General features: G+C 62.3%; 1 protein-coding gene across 2 annotated transcripts; it reads right to left on the reverse strand.

The window, feature by feature from the left end:
• Nucleotides 1–70: 70 nt before the first annotated feature.
• On the reverse strand, nt 71–18,028 carry MAPK8IP1 (mitogen-activated protein kinase 8 interacting protein 1). 2 transcript variants are annotated; one of them, XM_046017395.1, is made up of 12 exons: nt 17,801–18,028; nt 8,019–8,124; nt 5,863–6,150; nt 4,205–4,286; nt 3,096–3,908; nt 2,842–2,917; nt 2,102–2,274; nt 1,778–1,887; nt 1,575–1,691; nt 1,412–1,482; nt 1,184–1,282; nt 71–864 (listed from the first exon to the last, which is right to left on the reverse strand). In XM_046017395.1, exons 1-12 carry the CDS (start codon nt 17,899–17,901, stop codon nt 792–794), a joined length of 2,109 nt encoding a protein of 702 aa, XP_045873351.1. In that variant the 5' UTR covers nt 17,902–18,028; the 3' UTR covers nt 71–791. The 2 variants fall into 2 exon arrangements, with proteins under 2 accessions (XP_045873351.1, XP_045873352.1); XM_046017396.1 differs by lacking the exon at nt 17,801–18,028 and adding an exon at nt 9,245–9,685.
• Between the last annotated feature and the right edge of the window lie 1,829 nt (nt 18,029–19,857).

Here is a 19,857-nt window from a genome sequence, read left to right on the forward strand (position 1 = left end):
TGGGCTTTCCTGACCCAGACGCCAGCTGGGGCCGGGGGGTGGGGGCGGGAGACACAGCCACTGCAGTCCAGACAGGAAATGGCACTTTAATAGTTGTGGCCAGGATGACAGGACCAAGCTGGGGCTACAGCCAAAGCAGCCAAGAGGCCCTGGCTGGCCCGGGCCAATCCGGGAGCCGCCTTTTCCTGCCGGGATGGGGCCCTGCCACAGCGCTCTCCTTCCCTGGTGAGGCCCCACACATGCCAGGGGCCAGTGTGACGGCCACCCAGGTGACAGAGCCGGGACTGCACCCCCCACCTGCTGCGAAGTCCTTGGGAGGTGGCTGGGCTCAGCGTGAGCTCAGGGCCTTCAGTTGGGGTTAGGAGTTGGGGACGGGGTGGAGGGGACGCTGGCAAGTGGCATGGGCTTTTTCAAAGCAGGAGCCACAGCCTGAGAGCCAGAGGCCCTGGCAGGGGAAGCGATGCCCAGGATGGGCCAGAGCCCTCCGCTCCTACGATGGGCATCCTTCCCGGCCAGAGGCCTGACGCCAATTCCCACCCGCCCCGGCCCGCCCCCTCCCAATCCCTGGGCAGCCTTTGTCCTCCATAGATGAATCTAGTCCCATATATTACAATAAACTGCATTTGCCTCTCCCCGAACCCCGCCCTCCCCCACCCTCGGCCAGAGGCCCCGACTTCCCCATCTTCGGGGGGTGACGGGCGCCCCTCTGCTAGCATGTTGCGTCCTGTCGGCAGCCAACTGTTCCGGCGTGGCCCACGGGCCCCGGGGATGGAGAGAGCGGGGCCACGCGGCTACTCCAGGTAGATGTCTTCCGTGGGGCAGGTGTACTCCACAAACTGCTTGTAGAACTGCTGGAACGCTCTCCTAGAAGGCAGGCAGACACACAGGTGACGGGGAGAATACCACGTCCACCCCTGGTTTTTCACCTGGTGCCTAGGGCTCCCTGGGCAGGGCTGGGGCTCCCCCAGATGGAGGGGCTCGGCTCTGCTCTCTGCATGTTGCCCTTCCTGGGTCAGATGGCCGCCGAAGGAAGGGCCTGACCCGGCGGGGAGCTAGTCCTCAGGACCACCCTGCCTGGGCTCGAAGCCATGAGGCCCGGGGGCCCGGGGCTCGCTCTGGGGCCGGACGCGCGGCAGGAGACACAGACACAGACACAGACACACACACACACACAGGGCCGTACCCCACGGACTCTGCCAGGGCTTTGGTGGATTCCTCGGACACAAAGACATGGCAGGCAAACCGGTGGTCAGCTGGGTGCTTGGTGATGAACCCAAAGTACCTGCGGGAGGACAGCCATCTGTCTGAGAGCGGGACGGGCGCAGACCCCCCAGACACACTCGCAGACCCACACCCAACCGTAACGGCCCCAGGCCGCCCCCGCACACCTCATGGTGTCCCTCCCACTTACTTGTTGTTCTTTGGATGGTATCCACAGAAAGAGATGTTTTTTAACTGGAAAAAGTGGCTACATTTATTCCCCTACAGGAGGGAGATGAGAGGCAGGGTGTCATCAGCCCGCAGGGGCCACAGGTGGGAGATCTGGTGGGGGGCCGGGGGGCAGAGGCGGTCACCTTGGCCTCCTGGGAATCATCAGCCTTGACGCCGATCTTCACGCCCCGCACGCTGATCTCCAGGACGCAGCTGGACGGCGGGTTAAAGTGCACGGTGAGCCGGCGGGTGGTGGCGATCTGTGGGTGAGGGACGGGAATCAGGCACTGGGTGTCTGTCTCCCCAGGAGAGGAGGGGGCCCAGGTGGGGGGCGGGGACCAGGTACCTTTTGCATAGCAGCACAGAGCACGTCATTGCCCTTGTGGTAGGGAACCTGGACGGAGCCCAGGAACTTCACCCGGAACTGGTCCACCCAGTCGCTGTTTTTGGTCAGGGCTGGAAAACAAGCACGAAGCGAGGCGTGGAGGGGCAGCAGAGGGGCCCGCCATCCACAGATGTCCCAACTTGGCCAAGCCTCCCTTCTCTCCGAGGGAATTGGACCTAATGTCGTCCCCTCTGTGAGGGCCCTCCCTGCGGCTTTAGAGTCACCTGGCAGCACGTCTGGGCAAAGGTGGGGCCCAGTGGCGCCAAGGAGGGGAAAAGACGCTACCTGCCATGTGCTCGGGCTCCTTGGTGACCTCGATGGCGTAGTAGGCAGGGAAGATGCCCCGGGCGCCCGTGCGCATGTTGTAGGCCTCATACCAGTAGTCCTCGGCCTGCAGCTCCACCAGCAAGGGGTCGTCCACCTCCAGCTCCAGCTCGTCCTCGTGTCGAGGCACAAACCTGTCCCCCGCAAGGCCATGGGAGGAATTCACCACTGGGGCCTCCCCAGCTGGGCCATCTTCGGCTCCCCCTCTCTCTGGGGGGCAGGCTGCTGCCAAAGCGGCACCAGTTCAATAAACCTCCACAGAGTATCCTGGGCCTGGGATCATGCTAGTTCCTGGGGAAGTTCAAGATCACGCAGACGAGCCCCTGCCATCCAGGAACTCCGGGGCTCAGGGAGGAAGTGCCCAGAGCCACTCGGAAAACACAGAGGTAACAGGAAGTGAGTGCTTCCCTGTGGGGGGCAGGGAGGGCTATGCCTTGTGCGGGGTTGGGCAGCATCTCTGCCGGACCCCCACCCCTGCCCTGCCAGATGGGCTGCTCGGTCCTGGGCCCTGGTGGCGCATCACAGGTCACATGGCCTGACCCCATCCACCCGGAGTCCCGCCAGGGTGTGCCCTGTACCCCTGGGGCTGGCAGAGGGACAAGTGCCAGCGTGAAGGCTGGGTCTAGGCCACATTGTGAGGGCAGAGGCAGGGAGGGGGTGGCCCCACAGTTGCCTGGCTGGCCCAGCCATGCAGTTCTTACCTGAATATGGCCCGGTGCGTCTGCTCCTGCTCCTCCCCGTTGATGACACAGGAGAAGAGTCCGAAGGACTCGGCACCTGGAAGCGAGGGGCCCAGCTGGAGAATGGACCCACTCCGCTTGGGGGGGGGTGGGGCAGGCAGCAAGCTCTCAGTCCTGACACATTGAAGCGGATGGGCAGGGCCACCTTCCGGGAGCAGCCTCAATTCGGCGCCCTCTCCCTCCCAGCTGCCCCAGCACGCCGGCCGTAGACTCACTGGAGGAGCGCGAGCGGCCGCTCATGAAGACGTTCAGGAACTTCTTAGAGAAGTGGACGTCGGGCTCGTCAGGCGTGGAGTCCTCGGAGAGGCAGGCGGGGGGCCGCGGCCGGGGGGCCTCCTCGTATTCCTCCCCGATGGCCGACTCATAGGGCGAGGAGGCGGAGGCGCAGTTGTCGTAGACGGTGGCTGAGTCGCTCTCGTCGCTGTAGTCCCCGAAGCACGGCCGCAGGCTCACCAGCTCCAGCTGCGCGTGCTCGTCCACCACCAATGTGTACTTGACCGAGTCGTAGGACAGCGCGCTGGTGTCCGAGCTCAGTGAGGCCCTTGGGGGCGGCGGCGGCTCCCCGAGGCTGCCCCGCCAGCCTCCACCCTGCAGCTCAGGCCGCTCCGGGGACGACAAGCAGTCGAAGCCCTCGTCCTCCTCGCTGATGGAGGGGTGCGGCCGGCCCGCCGCAGAGGGGTAGGTGGCAGGGTCTGGATCGGAGCTGACAGACATCCGGCTTTCTGCCGGGGGCAGGAAGGCAGAACTGGGCTCCGGGGGGTCCGGCGGCCTCTGCACCGGCGTCAGGTAGATCTCCTCGGTGGCCTCTAGCCGCACGTCGGCCTGGTAGTGGATGCGGTCTCGATGGGAGTGGCCCCGGCTGCTCGGTGGGGCAGCGGTGGGGCCGCCGGGGGGGGCCATCTGCGTGGCGGTGCTGCGGCGGCAAGGGCTGTCAGTGGAGGTGCCTCGGTCCTTGGTGGCCGTGGGGCTGCTCGGGGGTGGCAGCTCATCGCTCAGGCAGATGTGCTCATGTGGCGGCGTCTGCTCCCCTGGAGGGCAGGCAGGTCACTGCTCAAGGCGGGTGGCCTCGCCCCTGCCTCCCAGGCCACCTGCCCTCTCCACTCAGCATGTGGGACACAGAAACCCAGGCGAAGGCTCCTGGGCCCCGGGGGGCTCTGGGACCAGTGCTCTCCCTCCCGCCCCAGCTGACTTCAGATGGGCCTGCTCCAGGCTGTGGGACGAGCAGTTTACCTCAACTCGGCAAGATGGAGGCTGCCAGGGTTGCTCTCTGCTGAGGAAACTGAGGCAGGTATAGAGCCAGATAAGGGAAACGGTCCTGACTTACCAGTCTTCAGGGGTGAGGATGACCGAGACACCCGATCCTGCCAACTGTGCTTCTTGCCCAGAGAATTATTATTCAATGTGTCCTGTGCAGAAAACAAAAGGCCCTTGTGACAGAAGGCGTCAACAGTACCCGGCACAGGGAGGCCCTGGCCCTGCCCCCATCAGGCCATCCCTCGGCCATTTACTGCATGCCCCCCACCCCAAAACAGGGCCTCACCCCCAACCCTCCTCGGATAGGCAGGAGGGGCGGCATGTCACAGCCCTCCCAGCCTGACCTATTGGCTCTAGATGGCTCTCCATCCTGACTCAGGGAAGCTGGCCAACCCTTGGGGAGGTGCTCTTATCAGCCTCCTCAAAGGCGGTGATGACCAGGATGTGTGGTGGTGAATGGGAGAGAAGTGGGGGAGAAGCAAGAGCCATCTGGGGAGACAGCCGGACCCCTGGTACCGGACACAGAGGCTTTACACGGTAGATGCTCACTGCCAGCCAAGTCCTGGAGCGCTATGGCCTAGGGGGCAGAGACATTCTAGGAGAAGTTGAAAAATGGATGAGGAAGGGTCCCTCAGCTGCCGGCCTGGGGGACCGGGATGAATCACCCAAATGATGAATCAATAGCATGGCTCTCCCACCCCTGCGGGAGCACATGACTGAAGAATGACAGATATAGTTGTCAGCAGCCTGCCTTCCTCCTTGGATCTCTTGGGCTGGTGCCCTGGGACCCCTCTCCGCCATGCCTGCAAACAAGGCTCCCCACAAACTATTCAGGTCCCCTCCCCTGGGAACACTCTCATAGGCCCTCACAGGAGTTTGGCTGCCAAAATCCACCCCAGACGATTCTGGGAAAGGCACCAGTCCTTTGCCTGCAGGCCCTGCACCCTCCAACAGCCCCAGCTCCCTGAGCCCCTCTTCTGTACCTCTCCTGACTGGGCCTGGAAGACAAAGGGCCACAGTAGGCTCTCCTCCACCCCATTCAACCCTCCTTGGCATCCGGCCATCCAGCAGCCCAGGGGCCCTGGGCCCCCAACTCAGCCAAGCAGCTCCGCCTCCCATGCCTCTTCCCTGCCTTCTGGGAATTCCCAGCTGCCCATATTTCCACCTGCCTGCTGCCTCTGAGCTCCCCATCCCCACCTCTTCACAATTTCCCATGACCTTCCTCCTGCAACGACCACTTTAGACCCTCTTTTCTCCTGGCCTGCTTCTGCCCTTCTCCAGGATCCCCACACCCTAAAGGGGAAACCCTGCCCCAGCCTTAGGTCCCAAGCTCCAAACCCCTGCAACTAGCCCTCAAAGCTCTGTTCTGTCCTCCTTAAGTCCCCACTGCTCTCCTTACCCAGATCCTTCCACCGTCCCTCTCGGTCCCTTCACTCTTGCAAACTCAAAGCTCAAATCCTGTTGGCCCGATCTGGTCCCTCTCTCTGAAGGCAGATTCCACTAGCCGCCCCCCCCCCCCGCCACCTCCCCTGGGCCGGTCCCCTTGGGAAGTCGCACCAGACCGACTTCTCCCTGCCCTGGCCCTCAGGTCCCTTTGACACTGCCCCTCCTCGCTCCTCCCGCCCGGGCCAGGGGTGGGCAGCGAGCTGCCCGGCGCCCCCCACGCCTCGCGTGCCCGGCCTCCGGGCGCCGCCCCTTCAGCCCCGCCCCACGCCACTCGCGCCTCACCTGAGACCGCGGCACCTGCGGGAAGAGGTTGAGCGTGGTGGGCCGCTTGGGTCGGTAAGTGTCCCCGCCGCCCTGGCCCTGGCCGCGGGGCGCCGGTTCCTGGCGGGGCTCGGCCTCCGGCGGCCCCGCTCCCGGCCGCCGCGCCGCGCGCTCCTCCTCGTCGTCGTCGTCGTCCTCGGCGCCGGGAGTGTCCCCCGCCGCGTCGATCAGGTCCATCTGCAGCATCTCGGCCTGAAGTCGGCTCCCCGCGCTGCCGCCGCCCGCAGACAGCAGCCCAGCGCGCGGGGGCTGCGCGGCGCGGACGGAGGGGCGTCAGGGGGCGGGGCCGGGGCGGGGCCGAGGCCGGGGCGGGGCTCCCGCCGCCGCGCACCGCCCCCCGCCCGGGCGAGTCCATTATGCGGCCGCAAAGGGGGAGAGCACGGGAGAGAGGCAAGGGGCCCGGCGACAGGGGGCCGCGCCCTCCCGCCCCCAGCGAAGATGCGCGAGACCGACTGCTCCCCAATCTAGTCGGCGCCTTTGGCGGTCCACACCGCCCCCTCCCCACGGTGCCCGCCTTCCTGACTCTCTAAACCCTCCCGTTCCCTTGGCAACGTCCAGTGACCTCACCGGGGTTGTAAGCCGAGCCCAGAGTGAGGTCACCGATGTTGCTATGGGGACGCGGGGTCGCCAAGGAGTTCGCGGCCCCACAAGGGATGGAGGGGGGAGGTTAGTACTTGAAGGAGGAAGTGAGGAAAACTGGGAAAACAGCCTCAGCCAGGCGGAGGGTGGTGGGAGGGCCGCAGGGTGAACAGGGGAGGAGGGGTGCGGGGGGAGGGGCGAATGGGGGCACCTGGACGTGGCACCTGTCCACAATCTGAAGACCCCCCCAACCTGGGGTGTTCCCTCAGGCCATCCTAAACCTCGGCACCCGGAGTTTCAGCTCTGCCGCTAACTCCTGGGCACCCTGGACAGATCCCCTGACCCTCGGATTCCCTCCCCAGTTAACTGCCTCCCAGCTTCCCAGGGAGGTGAAGACTCCTGGGCAACAGGGTGTGAGAGTCCCCCAGAGCTTGTCTAAGGCCCCACAAGGTACACCTCCAGCTAGTACTGCCTCAGGGCCCTGGCTGTCACAGGGACCACCCTCTCTAAAACTGTGCTGCTGTGTGTTGGGTGAAAGGGTGGTGTGGAATTCCGGAACAGGTGTGTGACCTTAGAGAAGCTACGTCAGGGCCCTGTGACCATTCCCGCCCTGGCTGGCCTAACCAGAGCGGGGAGGGTTAGGGCATGGGGTACTGCAGGGTCATCCTCACCCCTTGGTTTCCTCTTGCCTGGCAGAGCTTACAGAATCTCTGTGACAGGCAGGAGGTCACCCGGAGGCTGACCCCCCACCCCAGCTCACGCAGCAGCCCTCCTTTATAACCATTCTCCTAATGCCACCAGGGTGGTCACCCACCCCCTGCTGGAGACTGCCAGAAGCTCTGGGTTCTGCAACCTAGTCCCATGCTTTGCCTCCCATGTCCTGGCCAGTGGCCCCTTGTTCCTGTTCTGAAAAGACACAGGGGTATCCCTGTCTGACCTAAGCTCCCCAGATGCTGAGGACCTCCTGGCAGGATTCAGAACTTAGGGAATGGAGAGAGCTATCTGTCCTACATGACAAAGCCAGGAGGCCAGAAGCAGCAGCAATGCTGGATTAACCCTCTAGAGGGGCCCTCGGAACAGCGGGCCAGGGAGGGTGTGTGGGGCTATGTGGCATGGGTTGGTGCAGTGGCAGCTGAGGGAGCGCCTTGGCTCTTTTCTTCCAGCCCCGGAGCACTGCGGATTCCCCTGGACTCCACCCTTGCTCTGCCTCAGGCCCTCTGCCAAGGCCGCCCAGGAAAGGGTTTAGAGTAGGCCTGATCCTTCCTTTAACCCTACATCTGAAGGCGACCTGCCCTCTCCCTCCTGGTGGGCAGTTGAGGGAGCTGCCTCTTGCTTTAGCCCCCCTGGCAAAAACAACCAAAAAGTCCTGCTTGAGCACCCCAAGATGTGTCAAACACTAAACTGGATGTGTTTTTTGGACGTCATTTCATTTTCTGAGGATGCTGTATAGAGATACGGGGATGCCGTCTCTCCTGTCCCGACCCACCCTGTCCCCGCCGACCCCCCCACCCCCGGGGCTCCCGAGAGCCCACTCTTACCCGCAAGGACAGAGTATCTTTGCACTGCAGGCTGATGCCACACTCCTCGGTGATCTCTGAGAGGTCTTCATCCTCAAACTCCTCCAAGCTGATGTCATGGGTGAGCCTGGTGAGCACAGGAAGTCGAAGTTACCAACCCAGGGGCACTACGTAGCCCACCGAAGTCTTCCTAGTACCTCTTCCAAGGGATGGCCCCTCGAAGGCAGATCACAGCCCCCAGAGCATGGGACTTGGTGTCCACCTGCGCCGAGGCTGGGGGTAACAGGCAGGGAAAGGGAGGTCCAGGTTCCTCCCACTCCTCCCAGCTGGGAGCTGTCCGCTCTATTGCCAACCAGGAGGCGGTGCCTAGAAGGCCCAGCTGGTCAGAGCCTAGGCTCTGCCAGAGAAATGCCTCCTGGGGTCAAGGCAGGTGCCGAGGCCAGTTCACCCATGGAGGACGCAGAGTTGAGAAGCGACTCCAAGGGATGCCTGGAGTAGGGGGGTTCCCGGTGCAACCCCTGCAGTGACAAAAACCGAGGAGCTGGCAGAGGCCCCTCCCCAGCCTCAGGAGAGTGCTCCGTGCCCCCAGCCCAGGAAGACCAACGCCTCTTGAGCCCTGGGAGCAAGTGAAGGGAAATCTGGTGTCAACGTGGCGAGTTGCTGCCTATCCCAGGAGAGGTTACACCCCCCATTCTGGGTTCTCCATTCCATCTCTCCAACCACACAATCGCTTGCCCAGCGCACAGACCCTAAACAGAAGGCAGCAGAGGGGTAAGGGAGGCCTGGGGTTGGGGCTAGAGGGGTTGTGCGCTCAGGGGACAAACCAAAGAACGTCACCACCACGACTCTGGCTGTGCTAGAACCCTCTTCCCCTGTCCCCCAGGCCCGCTGTATGCCCCCACCCCACCGCAGCGACTGTCTGCTTGTCCCCTAGACCTGACTCACCACCAGCCCCGGGCACTCCACCTGGTTTGGTGTGGGTGGGATGTTTGGGAGAATTCTGCTGGGGGAAGTTGGGGCCAACTCTGAGCCTTTTCTCTCAAATAAGATCAGGAGATTGAGGCACAGAGCAAGGGACACCCAGGAGTCCAAGGTCACCGGGGAGAGGTGGTGGTCCAGCCCCCAGGGGGACCTAGGAGGCCCACACCCCCTGCCTCTTAGTCAGACCAAACAGAGACCCAGAGCTCCATGGAGGTGCCCCCCCAAATGCCCCCCCCCCGCCCAACACCAATCCCTGTACCCCCTACCAGCGCTCCCACTGATCCTCCAACCAGCTGTCATTGTCTGGGCTCGAATCCATCTTCAGCACCAGCTTCATGGAGAGCCCTGCCCGGCTGGGGGGCTGCAGGGCCCCAGGGCCACCCTCTCATGCCCAGAAAGGTTGGGAGGCCAGGGCTCACGGCAGGGCTGGGACCTCGGGCCTCCACTGCCTGGGCCTCCCTGTCTGCGTCCTGCCCGCTGCAGAAGCCCGGGGAGCTCATTAAAAATAGATGTGCCAGCAGAAGAGGCAGTGGCTGCCGACCCGGGCCCCGGCCCCAGCGCTTCCCAGCCCAGTCCTCCGCTGCCGGCCGCTGCCTTCCCAGCCAGGCCAGCAGTGGTGCTGAAGCCGCCCCGTGGCTGCCACCTCCCCCTCAGGATCGGGTTACTGTGATCCGATCGATGCCACCGGCTCCACCTGCCCTTCTAATGCCCCTGTCAGGGGCTGCGGTGGCCCTTCTCCCTGGCCCAAGCTCTTGGGCAGATGGCAGAAATCTGGGATGTCTCCCCCCAAAATCCAGCCCTGATCTGCTTTAAAGGGCCAGCGCCACATTCCGGGCGCCTGGTGGTAAGATGGGGGCTTCTGCAATTCTCCACGAACGGATGCCCCCATCCACACGGCAATGTGCTCAGCCCTCACACCCCCTCAGGGAGGCTTCTGTGGGCCCAGGCGGCATCCACACAGTGGCAGGTGACCGAGGAGGGTCTGGGTTGCCTCCACGGACAAGCTGGATGTGGGACAGAACCCTGGCATCCCCCAGAGTTTCATCCTTCAGCACCCAGGACGTGCCTATGGGCTCAGGGGGCTCCACAGCCAGGGCTAAGGGCCGACCCCTCGGGTCTGGACCCGGGTATGGACCCCTTGGGGCAGGGCCGGAAGGGAAAGAGCTTTCTGTCACTGCGGAGTGCCGCCCACAGAAGCTGGAGGGAAGAGCAGAGAGGGATTCTGAGCAGGACGAGGGAGCTGGACAGACGAGCCCAAGGCTGGTAGGCTCTCAGGGCTGGGGAGGGTGTGGTATGGAAGTTGGGGGAGGCTGTGGAGGGGCTGGGCTGGCCCAGAAACCAGAGCAGCCCTACCATCTGGCCAGCACGGCCCACCATCTCGGGCCCGGAGATGAGAAGCCAGTGGCTGGCACTAAGTAAGTGGTCAGCACACCCCCGCTGCTGGGACAGTCACAGAGAAGGCCCTCCTGGAACTCTGCCAGCATCAGGGAGCTGCAGGGCCACTGGGCATCTGATCCAGAGGTGCCCTCGGGTGCCCCTTGCTCTGCCAGGAATCCCTGCACACCTCTCTCCTTCTCTTCCCTGCTGGGTCCCGGCTCAGCTCCTGTCTCTGCAGCCCCAGACCCCCACCCACCCGCCCCGCAAACACCAACCTGCTCCCCTCAGTGCCCCCATGCTGGAAGAACTCCACCCCATTCACCACCCCGCAAAGCTGCCAGAAACACCACCCTTCTGCCCCACTCAAAACCCCCTAAAGGTTCCCTGCTAGTGGCAGACTCCTTGGTTTGGCATTCAAGGTCTCCAGCTCTGGGTGTGACTGCCCACGCCTCCCACGCCTGCCTCCCCGGGGTCTAGTCCAGGGCTCAGATGGAGCCCCTGGCAGGCTTTTCAACCTGTGCCTGCTGGAAGAAGGCTTGGTTAAGCCCACTCCTCCAGGAAGCCCTCCTAGCCCGGTGTGCCGTGCCTTACAGCCCTCCTGGCAATGCTCGCCGGTCCCTGGGGCATTCCCTCACTTGTAGCTGGTGTCACCATCTACATGGATGCAAGGCAGTGTGGGGGACAGACAGAGCCAGGCCTCCATCAGACACCCCACCGGGCTGCCCCAAAGGCGGATGGAGCTCACGTCGCCCACCCTCCTAGCCAGCAGGGGAGGCAGGCAGGCCCCCGCTCGCCCAGCTCCAGCTGGACTGCATGTTCCTGGAGGCCAGAGCTGGGGAGGCCGTCTTGCACACACCAGGCTCTCGGTACACGCCTGGCAGGTGTTTGCCAAGGGACATCCTCAGCATCCGCGTGCTCCTCCCCAACCCAAGCGTTCAGGGCATGCCTGCGGGGGAAACTTCTTGGCTCATCTCTGCACACCCACGGCCTGAGACGGCAGGTCTGGGGGCAGGCGGGGACAGCTGTGGCCTCTTGCAATGAAGGGCACGGAGGTGAACGGGGCGGTGGGGGGGAGCGCGGGGCTTGAAAGCCCGTGCCGGGTTCTCGCTCCAGTGGGGAAGGTGAAGGGAGTTTCTTATCTGAATTTTTTCTCCTACGTGAGGCAGGATGGCAGAGCGGTCACCGTGGCAGGCTTGGGGACAGGACACGCGGGACCAGATGCGGACGCCCTCACTTAGCAGGACTAGCCGCACCACCGTCTGAGCAGCTGGACCCTGCACACCAAAGCCCCCTCACGCTCTGTGTCTCTGTCAATCCTCTCCACCACCCAGGGAGAGGGTCTGACTCAGCCTGTTTTCCAGATGAGGAGCCCTGACAGAAGGTGCCGTGAGGCTATTTATACCTGCCCCCCAAGGGCGCTACTGGGGGTTCACAGAGCGGAGCAGCGGCAAGCCGGAGTGCTGTGAGGGGGTCACGACCAAGGGACAAGGGGAGGGACTGGTCAGGCAGTCTCCATTGCAAGTCACCCCCCACCTGCACTGTCCCTGCCCTTAGCTCCCGCTTCGTAGGCCCCAGATGTTCTGGGTCCTTCGTGGAGGAAAAGCTGGACAGACCCTTGGGCCCTCCGAGCTCAAGGAAGGCAACTGTGGAGAGGAAGGGAAGAAGAAGGAAAAGCTGGGGGGAGGGCGGATGGGAGGGTGTCCCCCTTTCCCCTGGAAACTGGAGCCCCGAGCACCAGGGGTTCTCCTCCAGCCGAATCACACGACCTCGTGAGGACGGCTCCCTCACCTCCCAGCCTGGAGGCCTCGGAGGCAGCCCGTCCATCAGTCAGACCGGCTTGCCCGTCCGGGTGAGACGCCTCCCAAGGTCCCATCCAGGTTGACATTTGGTGGCTCTGCGTCATGAGTTTGCTCTCCCGGGACCTCCCGGACCTCTGGAGTCTGTTTCTGTTCGAGGCCCCCTCTTCCTGCACGAACCCTACCTCTTACTCCAGCACGCCCCAGTCCTCTCTCCTGGCCGAGCAGCCTCCTTGCTGCGTTCTGAACATGCCGTCCCCCGCCCCCCCCGCCCCGTGCTCCCCACCCCCTCCTGCGATGAGCCCTCCCAAATGAACAAACATGCCTTTGTGCTCTGATGTTTATTACGTGCCCATTTCCCTTCCACGGGCCGTCCCGCCTCCCTGGCATCCTCGGTCCCCAGTGGCAGCCTAGCCCTCACCAATTCCTCCTCCCAGGAGTGGGCTGGTTTAGGAGAGCAGGCCGCGGAGGGGTTCAGTGGCAATGTGCTGAGGCTTTAGCTGAGCAGGCCAACCCTGAGCCAGGCATTTGGCGGTCCAGAAGCCATTCCTGTGTCTCCGGTCCTGGCTCTCTGGAAGCCAGGTAAGTCTGCCAGCTGAGCGACCTTGTGTCCTGGCCATGGTGCCCCATGGGCCTCTCTCACGGCTGAGAGCTCTGTGGTTCAAGTGTCCAGCTTGTCCCTCTGCCGCCCGTGAGCGCTGAACAGACAGCTGGCCCCCGGTGCCCTCGCAGAGAGGCAGGTTCCCCACTGCCCGCTGGCTCCCCTACAGGCCATTCTCCACCCGGCCACCAAAGGCAACATCTGACATGCAAATCTGGTCTGGTCACCGGCCCCAGTTCAGAGTCCCTTAGAAGCTTCTCCTGGCCCTTAGGGAAAGGGGTCCAAATTCCCTGTGGCCTGAAGGCTCAGGAGGACCTCCCCCAATCTCGGGTGTCATCACCACCCCCCCACCCCGCCCTGCTGACCTCCCCCCTCCTGCCCCACCGGCTCCCTCAAAGCCTTCCCTGATTTCCCTGACCTGGCACACGGCCCTGCTACTCGCTCTCTTAGGTCCACTTGCTGGGTTCCTGGATCGCTGTGACTGCACCTCTGGGTTCTGCCCCCAGTGGGGGGCTCCCCTCAGAGGCAGCACCATGTCTGTCTTGATCAACAAGGCAGTGCCTGGGAGCTACTTAATAAATGCAGACTGAGTGAACCACAGGTCTTTCTAGATTTTTCCCCTTAAAACTCCCTAAGTCGGTTGCCCTTCCAACTCAACTTTCTGGGTCCCCACCTAAGTGGGGATGGTGGCAGTGACCCCATTTTGTAGGATCCATGGGGGCCCCAAGCCAAGAATCCAGAAACCGACTTCAAGGATCTGGACATCAAAGAGGTGAGGGGCACAGACCCTGCGTGGCCACGTCGTGGCAAGTGAGCCAAGTCAACACTCTGGCCCCAGATTGGGGGTTCGCTAGGAGCCGGGCACCCAGGGCTGGGGGGTGGGGGAGGGTGGCTCCAGCAGCAATGGCATTTCCGGAACCCCTCCCCCTGCCAAAACGTGGCTGCTGGAACCAGCCTGGCCACCCGTTCTCTCCCATCGCCCTGCGCTCTGCTGCCCCCCCCGCCGGGTAGCAATGTTCTCTTTGAGGCATTGGAGTGGGGGGGAGCCTCTCTAAGCTGAGACTCCTCCCAGGGTCTCTGGCCCTAGCCCCATCCTCTCCAGTGACCCCAGGCCCCAGACCAACCCCTAGCCTGAATGCTCCAGTTGGGTACCCCAGTGGTCACCAACCTCAGACTCAGGAGGGCTCCTACTAAGTTCCCCTCCCTGCCTGCCAAGCTCCTCCTCTCCCCCAGCGCAACCCATCTCCAGCACCATCCTGGACGCCAGCCTCCCCAACCCCTAAAACCAGATACCTCACCCAGGGGGCTAATCCCTCCCACCCCCGAAGTCCTCCTCAGGTCCTCTCCTGCCCCTGCTTGTCGCACGCAGGATGACCAGCCTCCAGGGGTCTCCCTGCCTCCCCGTCCACTCTACCTAGCGGCTGGCGGGACCTTCCCAAGACAGCGAGCCGATGCTGCCATTCCTGCTGAACCTTTCCTGCTTGCCACCGAACCTCGGGCCTGGGCTCCCCTGGGCCCTGGACCTCAGTCACCGTCACCTTGTCTGCTAAGGCCTTGTCTGTCTGTCCGTCTGTCTCCCCTCTATACAGACTGCATGACGTTAGGCCCATGACTGTCTCTGGAGCCTCTGTCCAGGGAGCCCTCCAAAGTGCAAATATTTGTTGAGTGAAGGGAAGGAACAGCCACGTGCGTGCTGTTGAGTGAAGAGAGAAATGAGGAGGTCTCTGTGCCTCTCGGGGGCCACATCTCTCATCTACAAGGCAGCACGGGGAGGTCGAAACCACACCATCCGGCCAGTCAGGGGGCCCGGGGTTGGCCACTCACGTGCTGTGTGTTCTGGGGGATGACTCTCACCCTCTCCTGTCTCCTCCTCAGTAAAAGGGGGGGCGGTCAGGACGAGCTGATTTCTGGGGTCCCCTCATCTGCAACTCTCCTCCCCCATGGCCTGTCCCACCGTCCCTCCCCTTTATCCCACCCACCCAGCTCAGTGTAGCCAAAAGCTATGTTTCTAAAGTCTCTTTTCTAGAGTTTTCCTTCTAATGAACATGTATCACTTGAATTTTAAATTCTCTTTTCTAACTGTGTAAGTTACAGAAGTAACCCATGCTCCTTGTAGAAGAAGTCAAATCATAACAGCGGCGCGTCAAATAAGTGAAATCCCTTCCCCGGTTCCCCATCGACAACTACAGGAAACTGGCTGGAGCATTTCTATCAGCAGAAGGGAAAAAAACAAAAAACAAAGCAAAAAACAAAAAACAAAACCAAAAACAACCCACCCATCTATTGAAACCAACCAGCAACAAACAGGTGCTCTCTCTCCAGCCTCCATGTGTCCCAGCGTGCTCACTCCCTGCACGCACTCTCCCCCACTAGTCCTGGGCTCTCTTTTCAGGGTGCCTCTGGAGTCAGACCGCCTGCATCCGAATCCCAGCTCTGCCATTCACCTAGCCTCTGTAGGCCTCAGTCTCTTTATCTGCAAAGTGGGGACAATGGCAATGCTCAGTTTACACGGATCTGGGGAGGATGAGGATGAGACGCTCTTGCGCAGAAAGCCCTTCGAGGGGCGCTGGGCAAAGTGAGCGCCTCCCGGGGGCCAGCGCGCCCTGTCCTTATCCTCTGATAGCAGAGTCGGTCTGTTACCCTCCGAGCTCCAGGAGGCCCGTGCACACCTGATCTGCGTCATCACCCAGGGAGGCATTACTGAGCACCGACTCTGGGCTGGGCACTGTGTAGACCCGAGTTTAGGTGTCAGCTCTTCTGCCTTCTGGAAGCTGACAGTGGGGCTGGGGGCATACAGAGTTAACAGCAGCAGCCTTGCAGGAACACAGCTCTCCACAGCCCTTGAAAACAGCCAACACGTGCCGTCCCGGGACCATCCTGAGCGGGAGCCAACGCTAGCATCGTAGACAAGAAACAGGGGCTCCAGGGGTGAAGTGCCCTGTCTTGGGGCAGAAGTAGGAAGTAGGAAGGCAGAGCCAGACGGCAAACCCAGGCCAGATGGATCCACGGCCCCACCAAAGAGCGGTGGGAGAGCCTTAACCACCCAGGGTTAACCCGAGCTGGGCGCAGGGCTCTGTGAGGCAGGACAAGGGAAAGGTCAGCGGGGGCTGCTGGAGCAGGCAGAGAACGCCATGTGGGGCTGGAAACACTGCCCTTATTATTCCCAGAAGCTGGCCTTGTCTCCACAGCCAGGCCACGGTGTCCTGGAGGGCCAGCCCACGCCTTAGCCTTGGCACACTGCTGTTCTCGCCCACCTGGCCCGGACAGAGCATGCTCTCTGGCTGGCGCCCACCTCATCAGTTCCTCTCACTAAAGCATCCATGAGAACCCACTAGCCAGGGACGGGATCTGGAAGCAGGTAGAGCAAGGCAAAGCAGTCCTCTGGGCCAGAGACAGGGCCTGGAGGCTGAGTGCACTGAACACACACAGACGGCCCCAGACTCTGACTGGGGGTCCTCAGGCAAGCCACTGCCTTACTGAGCCTCAATCTTGTCATCTACAAAATGGGCAGACCGGTACCCACGCCCGTGGGGGTAAAGGAACCTGCACTGGGAATGCTTTGAACAGCCACGAGCTACAGAAGCGGTCACCAGCATGGAGGGCGGACACTTGTTGAACACCGACTTGATGCACACTAAGGAATCAATATTCATTAGCTCGCCTGACAGATGGGACTGTCGGGTCACTTTGCTAGCTAGAAAGTGGTGGAGCTCAAATTTGAACCCAGGTTCCTCTATGCTGTGCCACTGCAGAAGGGCCTCCTGTAGGCAGGCAGTATTTGCCTCTTGGCAGCGCATATCATGCCAGGGGGAACCGGTCTCAGGCTTCAGCCTCATGACTCGGAGGCACCAACCACAAAGGCCCCAGCCCCGGAGCCCTCACGCTTGGCCTCCTCCATCTGGTCCCCTCCCTCTGGTCCTCCTGACTCCTCAGCTCAGGGCCTCCAGGGAGGTTTCTAGCGCTGATGATGCCATTAGAGATCCCCAGGGGTCCCTACCCACCTGAGGGCCAGGGAGCCAGCAACCCCTTGGTCAGAGAGGGGCTGGCGCCAGAGCCCAGCTGGGGCTTGGCTGGGGTGAGGGGCCCAGGAGAGGGGAAGGCGCCAGCTCCTTAGATGGAGAAACAATGGGGCATGTGTAGGCCTCCTCCTAGGCTCTGGAGCAGTTACACCCTCCTCTTCCTCCTCTACAAATGGGGCCAGGTTTATAATGGAGGGATATCCATCCCTTCCCCACAACATCCACTGTCCATGTCTCTAAAATCCACCTCCCAATACCAGAGAGTGGGCAGAGAAAGGGGTGAAGGGGAGCTCAGAGCGTGGTCCCGGGTACTTGCTCCAGCAGGAAACCTTCCACCCAATGTCCTTGGCTACTCCTGGGCTGTCCAAACCAGACTTCCCCAAGCAGAGCTGGGCGGGCAGTCTCCTGGTTGAATTTGAGCCTTCTGCACCTGCACACCCCTGACCAGGTCCATGCTTGCCCAAATCCACAGAGGGTCCTGACCATACCAGTCCTGGGAATTAGGCCCCTCTAACCAGACAGGGCTGGGGGAGGGGCCCCGACTTCCTCCTTCCAGCACCAAGGCTGTCAGTTGCCCTGAGAAACTGGGACCCACGAGGCACCCCAGTCTGCTCCCATCTCTATTCAGAAGCTTTCAGACTGGGCATAAGCAAAGCCTTAGCCTGCCTGCCTCCTCTGGGATCTCATTCCAGACCCCAGGCCCTGCCGCAGTCCCAAAGTGGGGGAGAAGGCGGCCTCCGCGCCCCCTCCTCCAATTCCAGCTCTGAATCTCCCAGCCTAGGACGTGGAATGGCGGAGGGAGCTGCACCACTGGCTATGCAGCGGCTATCAGCCTGGGCTTGAGGCTGAGGGGGGTTTCTGGGGACTCTGTCCAGGGGAGAGACCCCATCCCCATGCCGCCCTCTCGTTCCCGGGATCGGGTGTGTGTGTTGGGGGCTGGGGTCCGTTGGGGGGGGGGGCGGGGGACGCGGAAGCCGGGGCAAATCAGGCTGGGCTGAAGGGCGGGGCGCAGCGGCCGGGGACTCTCACCTGAAATTGGGCGGCGACGCGATGTGCAGCCCCAGGAACGGGGAGGCGGCAGGCGGGGACGCGGCCCCCCCGCCCAGGCCGCCGCTCTCTCGCTCCGCCATTCTCCGGCACAGCCCTGGCCATCCGGGCGGAGCGCGGCGCAGAGGCAGCGGCGGCTAAGGCGGCGGCGGCGGAGGGGAAGGAGGCGGGGGCTCGGCGAGGGACCGCCGCCGCCGCGGGGTACGGCTCGGGCGGGCGCGGCGGGCGCACCTGCGCAGGGCAGGGCGCGGCTCCGGACCGCGCGCCGCTCTCGGGACTGGCGCGAGCTCCGCCGCGCGCCCCCGGGCCCTCGCCAGAGTCTCGTGAGCTCCGCCCCCGCCCCGCCCCCGGCCCCGCCCCGCCAGCGCTCTCCGAGGTGCTGAAGTGGCGGCCCCCGCGGCCCCTGGGCTCAGACCAGCCCAGCTCGCAGTCGCACACTGACTCCTCTGCCCTCTTCCCCCGTCCCGTAGCGCCTTCGCGCCATGAGGGTTCTGCTCCTCGGGTGGGCCTAGCGCCTGGGTATGAGGGAACTAATGGCGGGACCCTGGTCCCCAGGGTCCTAGCTGGTCCCCAGCAGCAGACAAAGAAGGCAGACAGGAAAAGGAGGGCCGTTGGAGGAAAGCAGAGAAAGGCGAGATGGTGTGAGGAGTGGGCTCCTAGAGCAAGCCAGGTTTGGAGTCAGGGCGTGTGAACTCACAGCCTGGCTTCTCGAGCGAATAGGTGGTGTGGCCCTGCGTTAGTGACTTCACAGGCCTAAGTTTGGTTTTCTTATCTGTGAAATGGGGACAATAACGGTCCCTCTCACGGTTGTTGTGAGGATGAAAAGGGATACAAGTATGTTGTCAGCAGAGGCAGGGAACACCCCACTTCTTGCTAGGATTCAGGTCTCACCCAATCCTGTCCCCCTTATCTTGAGAAGACCCTCTCGTGGTCTCTTCCTAGAGGGTCTTCTCTCTACAGATTGACCCTACAGCCCCAAACACCTATCAATGATGAACTGAACCCTTCCTCTTGGCTTCTGTTTCTACTCCCTCACACCAGGACTTTCCCGGATTTCTCTCACTTCTCACTTAGCACCTCAGTTGCATTTCTTGCCGAGCACCTCTCTTTTGCACCCACAGACACCCCATGGCTGACTTCTCACATTCTAAGACTAGGAGCCAGCCTTTCCTCCTGCTGCCATACTGACTTCTTGAGATTTCTTCTCGTGGTTTTTCTGCTCCCTCCGGCTCTTCTACCCCTGCCAGTTCTGGGCCATGTTTCCCTTCTGATCTCTCCCCTAAGTGGGCTAAGCCCATGAGTTCTACAGAGCACACTCAAACTGCTGGCCAGGGCTAGGGCCCCAGCTTTAGTGGGTCAAGAGCCTCTGACCAAACGTTATGGGTCCCTCTGGCCTCCTGAGGGCAAGCGAGCAGAGGCCTTGCCCTTACCTCTCTTTGAAGAAGGGGCAGAACAAACTGTTTCACAGCTTTTGGGATCCCATTTGCAAATCTGGACCATTACTGGTCATGTCACCCCCTCTTCCTTCAATGTAGCACCCAGAAAGGAGCTGCAGGCACCTGCCCTGCAGGAAACAGCTCCCCACCTCCAGCCCCAAGAACATCATACCATGCCAAAGGCTTGTCTCCCTGCCGGTGGGCCCAGAGGAGTGGCACCTTCACCTTTCCTGCTATCTTGGCTCCGCCACCTTTCACTAGGACCAGACAGTAACCACCTTCTGCTCAGATGCCTGGCTTTTGCTCCCGGGAAAGCAATCTTGCCATTGTGGCTAATAATTGTTGCTTAAGAGTGTGTGCTTGCCTCAACCAGGAGCATCCTTAGGTGAGAAGTGTGTGTGTGTGTAGGACAACTCCATTTTCTAGAATCTTCTGCTCAAGAACAAAGCTATTGTAGTTCCTGAGGTGAAGCCAAAACCACATTAGAGAGAAGCCAGAAGGGAGAGAAGGAAGGACAGGTCCAGGTCTTGGTGGGAAGGAGCTTCAAAGCAGAGCTAAGAATGAGATGAATCCCGGGGCCAAGTTCCTCCCTTCCCCCCTTTT

Source organism: Meles meles, chromosome 8 (assembly GCF_922984935.1).
Source record: "Meles meles chromosome 8, mMelMel3.1 paternal haplotype, whole genome shotgun sequence".
Classification (NCBI taxonomy): Eukaryota; Metazoa; Chordata; class Mammalia; order Carnivora; family Mustelidae; genus Meles; species Meles meles.